At 40.4% G+C, this 12,052-nt stretch overlaps 1 protein-coding gene and 2 pseudogenes across 2 annotated transcripts; all 3 read left to right on the forward strand.

Annotated features, from left to right (window-relative positions):
• Window positions 1-1,441: 1,441 nt before the first annotated feature.
• Window positions 1,442-2,174, forward strand: LOC145490825 (uncharacterized; annotated as a pseudogene).
• A 4,480-nt stretch (window positions 2,175-6,654) lies between these two features.
• On the forward strand, window positions 6,655-11,985 carry LOC145490824 (uncharacterized; annotated as a pseudogene). Its single transcript, XR_014049733.1, has 2 exons — window positions 6,655-6,895; window positions 11,351-11,985. The product of XR_014049733.1 is annotated as an uncharacterized LOC145490824 (transcript).
• On the forward strand, window positions 6,910-7,679 carry LOC145490826 (uncharacterized). Its single transcript, XM_081469923.1, has one exon. The coding sequence runs from the start codon at window positions 7,060-7,062 to the stop codon at window positions 7,579-7,581; it is 522 nt and encodes a 173-aa protein (XP_081326049.1). The 5' UTR covers window positions 6,910-7,059; the 3' UTR covers window positions 7,582-7,679.
• Window positions 11,986-12,052: the final 67 nt, after the last annotated feature.

The following is a 12,052-nucleotide window of genomic DNA, read 5'->3' on the forward strand; positions in this document are numbered from 1 at the left end:
CCGACAATCTAGTGTAGCTGCAACCCCAAGCTTCCCACGAACCTGTCAGATTGGATTGGGTGCATACCATTTAGCCAAAATATTCGAAAATTTTGGATGAAAGTTAAATGCAACAGAATCCGTTCGGAAATTCTAGGCTACCTACAGAGCTACCCCTCTTTTTTTAGTTCGGAAAGGTACGGCAGAAATTTCCCCACCACATCCTAGATTTTCCCGTTTGCAGTCTCTCATCAGTTGAAATTAAACAACTACGATATATCAAATTGCAAATGGCAAGCTCTATCTTGTTCAGTTTCTTTGCTGATTTGGAAAAAAAACCGTTACAATATTCAACGGTCATTACAACCGGTTTATTCTGACAAATGTTAAGCACCCAGTATCGGCAATGTACTGGTTAACACCAGTACTTTATATACTGCAGATCTAATGAAGTATTTGGCGCATGATCTATTTTAGTTCGCGTCCTGTTGGCCCGCAGCATCTCAATAAAATTTCGGATGAGCTAGTTATGCCTGAGATGATCTGTTTCGTTTAAGCCTTTAGATTATTTAATAGTTACCATTGCTTGTTAATTAACGAAGGTTTTAAATTCAGACGTAAGTGACTGGTGACAGAAAAGCAAAATGGTTTTACTTGCAAAAATCTTCCCGAGTCTCAATTATCCCTCGATAATTTAACTGAGTTTTTTCATTTTTGCGCGAATTCTGAATACTGTGAAAAAGAAAAACATAAAATCTGGAGGAATAGTTTTATATCTGTTCTGTGCTTGGGCTATCTGTCATAAGTCTCATGAATCTCAGAATCTGACAAAAGCAGACATTTTAATACAACAGCAAATTGTTTATTAAGATCTTTCAGTAGCAGTTACAGATGATCCATAGTATGTAAATTCTGTTAGGCGAAATAAACTTTCGTAAGCTTTCGATGTCAGTCGCATTGTCTTAAGAGAATGAAATTGTTATTCCAAAAACATTTGATTTTGTAATGTGGCTGTCCTAAACCGAAAATCATATATATATAGCTGAAGGAAAACTGTCCTATGTCTTTCTTTCTGATTGTCAAAAACTGTCAAGGAAGCAAGGGTGCATAATCGAACCTCCGTCAAAGTAAGGGGAAGTCAGTTGAATTGAAGCCAGTCGTTGTGGCTTGTTTCTGTTTACTTTGTTAATTGTCTCAAATAAAGAGATTGTCATGTTATGGTAAATTTAGCAACTTGTGATACAGTATGTCATTTTTATACCAACTAGAAAATTCGAGTTGATTATTACTGATGCAATGTTGGATAAAAATCATCCATTCACATCTCATTTTCTCATTTCTGTCTACCGCTTACAGACGAGAAGCAATTCGACCTGTAACCTTCAAATCCACAATTGACCAGTTGGTGTTTTTCCTCAGTTGCTGACAAAAAGGTAAGAGATTCGACAGATTCACGATTCAATTGTTCGCAAAATATCAGTGAATCAAGATAAGTAACAGTTAAATTTACTTCGCTTTATAGTTTGTCTCTGCCTTACAATTTTCCTCTTATCTCAGTCAGATCCAAACCAAGTTATCGACCGTGATCATGTCGTTCAAGTTCCTTTTCATCTCCATGATGGCCACCGCGCTGTTGTTAGACGAAGCTTCAGCAAATACCTGTCCTCGCTGGGTGAAGCTCAATAAGTCTCCAGTTTGCTTCGGAGCTCAGGGGAACCAGTACGGTCGTTTTTCCTACAATCGGAATGTTTTCGTGAGCCAGTTCATGCTCGTGCACCGCTCGGGAACGGTATCGTGTAACAAAAAGCTTTAGCTACTGGGGATGTATTCCAAATCATGTTGACATTAATGTCGTGCTAACTGACGAGCAAAACAGAATCCTGGCTCCAGTTGCTCAACAGTCAACAGCAAGACTGGATGGTACACTCTGGCAGGTTACACCTCGTCTTCGTCTGCTCTCGTGTTCTGTGCTCCCAAGAAGCCTCACTGTATCTTCGCCAACAGCGAGCTGCGCCTGTGGTATGAAGAGGATTTAAAGAGCTACACAGAGAGCAACAACACCGGGAAAGCGTGTGCAGATGTGTATGGTCTTTTGGCCGAAACCACCCTGTGCTTATGCACCATATCTTGAAACCTCGAAAATGATTTTCTTTTAGGAAACCCTGTAGCAATTTGAATGAAGGCAATAAAGTAAATTAGAGGTGAAGACAACTGTGTTAGTTGAGTACATGCTCGAAAATTATTCAAATCCAGTGTTTTGGACGTATTTTGGGGGCCAGAAATGACAGACAGAGCCATTTAACAGAGTCAGTAAATTATAATTCACTGCAGACTAAATTAATATTAAAACCCTAATGTAAAGGAAAAGTAAACATTCGTGAATACTTAAACTTAGATAAACATACTAAATAATGACGTTTTCGACGATTTTCCGAAAATTTGCGCACCATTTTCCGAAGATTTCCGAAGATTCTCTAAAGAGTGTCCGAAGACCTCACGGATGTTTCCGATCATGATAAGTTAATAAAGATGGTAAATTTTAAGCTCGGTAATGAAATGTGAAGGTGAATTAATCAACATGACACGAGCGTGGGACAAAGAAAAATTCTGAGTCCCCGACAGGAGTCGAACCCATGACCTCCCGAAGACCGGGCGGGCGCTCTATCCACTGAGCTACGAGAACTCATGGAGAGCAAGGTCATTTAACTGAGTTCATATATGACAGGTGTCCTGCATACTGCTAATGACCTTGCTCTCCACGAGTTCTCGTAGCTCAGTGGATAGAGCGCCCGCCCGGTCTTCGGGAGGTCATGGGTTCGATTCCTGTCGGGGACTCAGAATTTTTCTTTGTACCACGCTCGTGTCATGTTGATTAATTCACCTTCACGTTTCCGATCCTCCTCCGAAAATGGGCGAAAATTACCGAAGATGTCCAAAGGTAACTTAAGATTCATCATACACCAACAAGGGAGAGGTGGGGAGGGGGAGGCTTGAGGACTTTCCCATAATGTAGCGCGTCGAAGTTTGCGCGAGTCCTCTTAGATGATACACCAACAAATTTAAGTAGAGTTGACGAGTCAAACATTACGTCATCGATATCATCACAATGAAATCGTCGTAATTTGACACGTGTTCAATTACGGTTTTTCCCAGACTTGAGAATCATAATAAATTGCAGGACAATAGAAGGAAATGCCTTGAACTCGAGATACGTCTCGGGTTTCCATAACTGCCAATCCCCTCAAGTGTCTATGTAAAGTTTTAAAATTACTCAAGTAATTCTTCCTTCTTCCCTCGCCATCAGATCAAGCAGATCGATTACGAGTAAAATCCTTCCCACTTCCTACCCTGTCGCCTTTCAACGGATTATTACCTTCTCGCTTTGATATATTGTTGGTTAGCTTTTAGCGGATTTTTGGCGCCCCATGTTTATACAAGAGCGTAGTTTGTTAGAGTTATTTGCTGTGTTGTGATTCTCTTGATTTTGCTTCGCGGTGGTCAAATTAATCATATGCAATGTCTTATACATCATGACAGATTCTTTTCTAATCTTTGATAACAGAATTTACGTCATCCTAATGCCCGGGACACATATCCAAATTATTATCATAGCTCGCAGACATTACGATACGAGCTGCCCGATTTTGAAGCCTTTGGAGCTTCTCAGCAAGGCCGTTGTTACAGTTTCCCCACACCACATTACAATAATCAAAGTGTGGCTGAACAAGGCTATTACAAACTTTGATTAAAATATTAAATGGATATGATGCCGAATTCGCTTAATTACATCAAAGGCCGAAGTAATCTTTTTACAGGCATTTTCAATATGGCATTCCCAGTTTAAAGTTTGGTCGATGTAGACTCCAAGGGATTTAGCTGAAGCTACTTGAACTACTTGAACTACTAAGAGAAACACTTTCTGTAACTTGCAATAACTTCTGCCTTGATGCAATAAGCATAAACTCAGTTTTTGTCCGCCATATTTAGCTGATAACCGTCAGTACACGCTACTTAGAGTGAATTTCAACCTCGTTTCCCGCGAACCCAAGCCAGGGAAAAGGCCCTGGGAACGAGGTTGAGTGAATTTCTCTAATTCAAACATAGGGACCGTTCATTTTTCTATGAGGTAGGGGGCGTTGCCAGTTTAAGCAGTTTTTGACACAGTTGTGCAGTCATAAAAATAGACAAAGAACGCCTAGATCAGAGCTGTCATTGTCTTGACTGTTTTATGAAAGGGAGTCGCATGGTCGTTAGTGAAGATTTGAATGTATTTACAGTTTTCAAAGCCGAAGGATCGGGAGGCATGCTGACCCTGGAAAAATTGCTTTTTTTAGGTATTCTGGAAGGACGTTTGCACATGATAGTTGCTGTCATCACAACACCCGCATTCAAATAGAAATAGAGAAAGCCTGAAAAAAGCTGACATTGCCCTTTTTAAGGGAGGTCAGTCGTGGAGTCTGAGCTATTTTTAGCAACCAAATTCTTAATAGGGGGTTTAGCTCCTGCTGTAGGGTACCTAGCATAGTAGGGGTATCCGGAGGCATGCTCTCCCGGACATTCTGGAATTTTCAGAGCCTCAGGAACGCTATTTTAGGTATTCTGGCAGCACATTTGCACTATTATAGATGCTGTCATTACAATACCTATATTCAAGTGAAAATAGACAATAGCATGACAAAAAGCTGACGTTGCCTCTGTGGAATCCGTCAGTAAGGTAATAATGTGAGTACCCCCCCCCCCACCCCCCACCCCCTCAGCCCCTTTAAATACCATATTTTGCAGCCGGCCCTCCCTTTTGAGCCATATTCTTTGGCATGCCTCCCCCTAAATTCCACCAGCCCCCCTAATATAAAAAAGAATGTTCCCTAGAGCGGCAGAAATCAAACAATCGATTTTTTTTTTTCGTCCACAAATAGCCCTTAGTTATGAAACGTGATAGTTTTTTGAGGTCGACGCGTTCTAAATTTATGAAAATCGAGAAAGACGACTTTCGCGCCTACGGTCGCCAAAACGGGCGAACACAAAAGGCTGAAAATTATACTCTTAAACTTAATTTGCATTCGCGTCTAAAGGAGAACCAAAACTTATCGATCCTTTTTCTTAAAGTGCATAGTATTCAAACAGGTTAGATCTTGACTTGAGCGCCATTTGAGAATAAACACACAGTTTTAAAAGAATCCCTTTCAGTTACTAAGTCAAATTCCTAATTTACGAATAAAATTCAGAGATATTTTTCGAAATGTGCCATAACTCTAAATTCCTTGAAACTTCGCCTTTAAAACCCTTTTATGTTGTTGTAAAGAGAACGTGTATTAAAATAAGCTTGGGTTATTCCTTGAGTGGTCTTTGAGGCCTGGCTGAAAAACCCCGATTTTACATGACATCACGAAAAGTAAACAATGGACTGCTGCGTGTTGGTCTATTTCGAATTAAACAAACGTAGACAAAAGCTAAATAATTGAAGATTACGTTTTCTTTCTGAAAGACTCCTCAGAAAAGACAATTTCCATGTGACATTTAGTTTCTCTTCCGCTCTTTCCTCTGGTATTTACCTCCCTTCATGCGGGATCAGTTACTCCTGGCGGTACGCGCCATCGAGCGCGAAAAAAATCCCTTCCCTCTCTCCCAAAAATTAGTTGCACGACGAAGAACGACAAATCTGAATTTTCTCCACCTCGCCTCTCTGCCAATGTTTGTTTACAGTGCAAACACGGGATACAAACTTGTACTACGTATTATATTTTGGAATTCAAAATGAAATATCATTTCAATGACGGGATCATTCCGAGAGGCATATAGTCAGTCATAGGAAAGAAGCTGAGTGAAAAATTAAGATTGCATAATTGGTTCTAGCAGTTCGTTCATAAAAAAGGCCTGAAATTTTTAACGTTACTTAATGTGTTCGCTGCGCGCAACTCTGCGCTTCCCACTACTTGCACATTCCTCTCAGTAAAATGTGTCTTGCCATAATGTACTTAGTACACATCTGTGGAGTATTTTGCGCGTGATCCTGTTTGCCCCTAGTATTTAAAATATCTGATTTTATGGCTGAACTGATCTGTTCCGTACAAGCCTTTTCATAGTTACCACGACCTGTTCAGTATTTTAACGAGAGTTTTATTTTCAGTCGAATTGGCAGCGTCACAAGTGACAGAAAATCACAATTCTATTACTTGCATGCCGAAACTCGATTCTCTCTCTCCTCGATAATTTAACTGAATCAGTTGCAATATTTGCGCGAATTCTGAACATCGTGAAAAAGAAAAAAAACGCCTGAGGATAGTCTTGTTCTACGCTTTGGCTTCCTGTCATTTCTCAAAACATCAAGTTAGAAGCCTTCATTTTGCAGAATCTAACAAAAGCAAATATTTTGGCAGGGGTAACAATAGATTTGTTAAGAGCTTTCAGTGACAGAAACCACCACAATACGTAAATTCTGTTGAACCAAATGAAGTTCCGTGAGCGAGTTTCCATGTCTCATTGTATTATTGTAAGAGACTGATCATGAAATTGGTGATCGGAAAACATTTGGCTACCGAAGATAATATGTATCTCTCTGTGATTATCAAAAGAGTATAAGGGCGCACGCACTATATGAAGCCTTCGTCAAGGTGAAATTCACTCGAATTGAACCAGTCATTATCACCCCTTTCTGTTGACTTTTTGTCTCAAACTGAAAAAATTGTCGTGTCGTGGTAAATTTAGCAACGGTAATGTCACCACACCAAGGTAGTCATTTTACAAACGAGAAAATTCGAGTTGGTCATTACTGATGCAATGTTCTTGAAAATCATCAATTTACATCTCATTTTCTCATTCCCGTCTACCGCTCACCGACGAGAAGCAATTCGACCTGTTCAGCCTTCAAATCCACATTCAACCAGTTGGTGTTTTTTCCTCATTTTCTGACAAAAAGGTAAGAGTTTCGACAGATTCGTCGGCCGCCAACGACATTCAACTGTTTGAAAAATATTAATCAGGATTAGTAACAGTTAAATTTACCACGCTTTATAGTTTGCCTCTGCCTTACAATTTTCTTCTCATCTCAGATCCAAACCAAATAAGTTATCGACCGTGATCATGTCGTTCAAGTTCCTTTTCATCTCCATGATGGCCACCGCGCTGTTGTTAGACGAAGCTTCAGCAAATACCTGTCCTCGCTGGGTGAAGCTCAACAAGTCTCCAGTTTGCTTCGGAGCTCAAGGGAACCAGTACGGTCGTTTTTCCTACAATCGGAACGTCTTCGTGAGCCAGTTCATGCTCGTGCACCGCTCGGGAACAGTGACGTGTAATAAAAGGGCTAAAACCCACTACAGCTACTGGGGATGTACTCCAAATCACTCCAACATTGCTGTCGTCCTAACGGACGATCAAAACAGAATCCTGGCCCCAGCTTCCTCAACAGTCAGCAAGAGCGGATGGTATAATCTTGCAGGTTACACCTCGTCTTCGTCCGCTCTCGTGTTCTGTGCTCCCAAGAAGCCTCACTGTATCTTCGCCAACAGCGAGCTGCGCCTGTGGTATGGAGAGGATTTAAAGGGTCACGGAGAGAGCGACAACGCCGGGAAAGCGTGTGCAGATGTGTATGGTCTTTTGGCTTAAACCACTCTGTGCTCATGCACCATTTCTTGAAACCTCGAAAATAATTTTTTTAGGAAAGGTTGTAGCAATTTGAATGAAGGCAATAAAGTAACTCAGAGGTGAAGACAACTGTGTTAGTTGAGTACCTTACTCGAAACAATGAAATACATATTTTAGTTCTTATTCAAATCCAGTGTTTTAGACGCATTTTGTCGGCCAGAAATGACAGACACAGCGGAGTCGATCAATCATAATTCACGGCAGACTAAATTGATATTAAAACAGTTATGTAAAGGGAGAGTAAACATTCATCATATACTTATATAAACTTATATAAACATATTACTAATTAATGACGTTTTCGACGATTTTCTGAAAATTTGCGACTATTTTCCGAAGATTTCCGAAGATTCTCCAAAAGGTGTCTGAAGACCTCACGGACGTTTCCGATCATTATCCGAAAATGGCCGAAAATTACCGAAGATGTTCAAAGGTAACTTATTAAGATTCAAAATACACCAACAAGGGAGGGGGGAGCTTGACGACTTTCCCATAATGCAGCGCGTCGAAGTTTGCGCGAGTCCTCTCAGATGATATACCAACAAATTTAAGTAGAGTTGACGAGTCAAACATGATATCAAACATTACGTCGATATCATTACAGTGAAATCGTCGTAATTTGACACGTGCTCAATTACGGCTTTTCTCAGACCTGGGAATCATTGTACATCAATTAACGCAGTTGATGTAATCAATGGTAAAGCAGGAAAAGGAAAGAGGATTAAAGGGTGATCAAACTGCAGCGAAAAAGGAGCAAAGAAGAGCAAAGAAGTAAGAACAAGGCAGAAAAATTGCCCACAGTTTTGACTATGCACATGCTCTAAGATGGCAGCATCGCAATTGAAGACGATAAGCAATCAAAAACGCTTTGACTGGATCGAAAATATAACGTTTTTCGTCAGAGTTTTAGGCTGTGCTGAAATGTCAGCAAAGTCCCCCTGTTCCTTCCCCTCCCCTCCCGACCCAATCAAGTATCCTATCGAACGGCGCATTGTCTGACTCTCTTGATTAACGAACGACTACTTCCTTCTGCTTTTGTCATTGTCTTCCACTCCCTCTGGTGACTCGGGCCGACCTGCACCGTGTACAAGGGTCTTCATGATTGGCCAAACGAAGCAATAGGTATACAACACAAACAATGCCCCTTGCCCTAAAAACAAAAGAGTTACAGATTAATATTAACAAGAACAAATCAAAATAGAAGTTTTAAAGAGGTGCAGGTCATCTGAGTGACTAAGGATGTTATCTTTGTTCTATGCTCATTATCAAACTACCATTCGTAATTTTCGCTTGACTATTGATTACAAAACTAAATTTAAGCAATAGAGCACTGTTTCCGTGTTTGCATAGCCTCATGTAAACACGACGAGGGATTGAACAATTCGAGACATTTATGCACACCCAAAACGCAGTCGAGGGTTTGCATAACTTTCGAGAATTCGCCCAACCCCCTCTAGTGTTTATATAAGGCTAAACACTAAAATATATACACGCGAATCTATAGGATTGCTACTTTCGGGGGCCGCTACGTTCGGGATTTTGAGTTATGTGAGATATACCGAGAAGGCGAAGCAAATATTTAACAATATTCCTTGAGCCTGTGGCGAATAACTGTTTTAGTATAATAACGTAATAGGAAGCGCACAATAGCGGAAGAACTAAATAACTAAATAAATCGACTTGTGTTTGTTGTTGTTGCTGTTGTTGTTATTTTTTGTTGTTGGTTTTTCCTAAACAAAAAGCCAAATAATTTATGAGTACGCTTTCCTGAAAGAGTCCATAGAAAAGTCAATTTCAATTCAGAAATTTGGCTCATTCTACACTCTTTTCCTCTGGTATTTCCCTCGTTTTACGTGCTGCCACTTATCCCCAGGCGAAAGGCGCCATCTAGGGTAAAGGCTGGTTTTCACTAGCGACGGAGTCGGAGTCGTAGTCGGAGTCGTAAGAGAGCTTACGACCTAGTGAAAACGGAAAATCGGAGTCGTAAGCGGAGTCATAAGCTCGACGGCATCGAAGTCGGAAGAATCAGAACATTTCCATTTCTTACGACTCCGTTTACGACTCCGTCGCTAATGATCTAGTGAAAACTAGATTGTCGGAGTCGGAAGCAGAAGCGGAAGAATAAACCAAACACAAGGCCCGGAATCGAGCATTGTGATTGTATGGTTTAATCTTACGCTTCTGGTTCCGACTCCGACAATCTAGTGTAGCTGCAACTCCAAGCTTCCCACGAACCTGTCAGATTGGATTGGGTGCATACCATTTAACCAAAATATTCGAAAATTTTGGATGAAAGTTAAATGCAACAGAATCCGTTCAGAAATTCTAGGCTACCTACAGAGCTACCCCTCTTTTTTTAGTTCGGAAAGGTACGGCGGAAATTTCCCCACCACATCCTAGATTTTCCCGTTTGCAGTCTCTCATCAGCTGAAAACAATTACGATATATCAAATTGCAAATGGCAAGCTCTATCTTGTTCAGTTTCTTTGCTGATTTGGAAAAAAAAACCGTTACAATATTCAACGGTCATTACAACCGGTTTATTCTGACAAATGTTAAGCACCCAGTATCGGCAATGTACTGGTTAACACCAGTACTTTATATACTGCAGATCTAATGAAGTATTTGGCGCATGATCTATTTTAGTTCGCGTTCTGTTGGCCCGCAGCATCTCAATAAAATTTCGGATGAGCTAGTTATGCCTGAAATCATCTGTTTCGTTTAAGCCTTTAGATTATTTAATAGTTACCATTGCTTGTTAATTAACGAAGGTTTTAAATTCAGACGTTAGTGACTGGTGACAGAAAAGCAAAATGGTTTTACTTGCAAAAATCTTCCCGAGTCTCAATTATCCCTCGATAATTTAACTGAGTTTTTTCATTTTTGCGCGAATTCTGAATATCGTGAAAAAGAAAAACATAAAATCTGGGGGAATAGTTTTATATCTGTTCTGTGCTTGGGCTATCTGTCATAAGTCTCATGAATCTCGGAATCTGACAAAAGCAGACATTTTAATACAACAGCAAATTGTTTATTAAGATCTTTCAGTAGCAGTTACAGATGATCCACAGTATGTAAATTCTGTTAGGCGAAATAAACTTTCGTAAGCTTTCGATGTCAGTCGCATTGTCTTAAGAGAATGAAATTGTTATTCCAAAAACATTTGATTTTGTAATGTGGCTGTCCTAAACCGAAAATCATATATATATAGCTGAAGGAAAACTGTCCTATGTCTTTCTTTCTGATTGTCAAAAACTGTCAAGGAAGCAAGGGTGCATAATCGAACCTCCGTCAAAGTAAGGGGAAGTCAGTTGAATTGAAGCCAGTCGTTGTGGCTTGTTTCTGTTTACTTTGTTAATTGTCTCAAATAAAGAGATTGTCATGTTATGGTAAATTTAGCAACTTGTGATACAGTATGTCATTTTTATACCAACTAGAAAATTCGAGTTGATTATTACTGATGCAATGTTGGATAAAAATCATCCATTCACATCTCATTTTCTCATTTCTGTCTACCGCTTACAGACGAGAAGCAATTCGACCTGTAACCTTCAAATCCACAATTGACCAGTTGGTGTTTTTCCTCAGTTGCTGACAAAAAGGTAAGAGATTCGACAGATTCACGATTCAATTGTTCGCAAAATATCAGTGAATCAAGATAAGTAACAGTTAAATTTACTTCGCTTTATAGTTTGTCTCTGCCTTACAATTTTCCTCTTATCTCAGTCAGATCCAAACCAAGTTATCGACCGTGATCATGTCGTTCAAGTTCCTTTTCATCTCCATGATGGCCACCGCGCTGTTGTTAGACGAAGCTTCAGCAAATACCTGTCCTCGCTGGGTGAAGCTCAATAAGTCTCCAGTTTGCTTCGGAGCTCAGGGGAACCAGTACGGTCGTTTTTCCTACAATCGGAATGTTTTCGTGAGCCAGTTCATGCTCGTGCACCGCTCGGGAACGGTATCGTGTAACAAAAAGCTTTAGCTACTGGGGATGTATTCCAAATCATGTTGACATTAATGTCGTGCTAACTGACGAGCAAAACAGAATCCTGGCTCCAGTTGCTCAACAGTCAACAGCAAGACTGGATGGTACACTCTGGCAGGTTACACCTCGTCTTCGTCTGCTCTCGTGTTCTGTGCTCCCAAGAAGCCTCACTGTATCTTCGCCAACAGCGAGCTGCGCCTGTGGTATGAAGAGGATTTAAAGAGCTACACAGAGAGCAACAACACCGGGAAAGCGTGTGCAGATGTGTATGGTCTTTTGGCCGAAACCACCCTGTGCTTATGCACCATATCTTGAAACCTCGAAAATGATTTTCTTTTAGGAAACCCTGTAGCAATTTGAATGAAGGCAATAAAGTAAATTAGAGGTGAAGACAACTGTGTTAGTTGAGTACATGCTCGAAAATTATTCAAATCCAGTGTTTTGGAC

This window comes from Orbicella franksi, chromosome 6 (genome assembly GCF_964199315.1).
Source record: "Orbicella franksi chromosome 6, jaOrbFran1.1, whole genome shotgun sequence".
Lineage (NCBI taxonomy): Eukaryota > Metazoa > Cnidaria > Anthozoa > Scleractinia > Merulinidae > Orbicella > Orbicella franksi.

Coding starts and splice junctions, on each gene's coding strand:
- LOC145490826 (XM_081469923.1), top strand. CDS start 7,060: ATGTCGTTCAAGTTCCTTTTCATCTCCATGATGGCCACCGCGCTGTTG.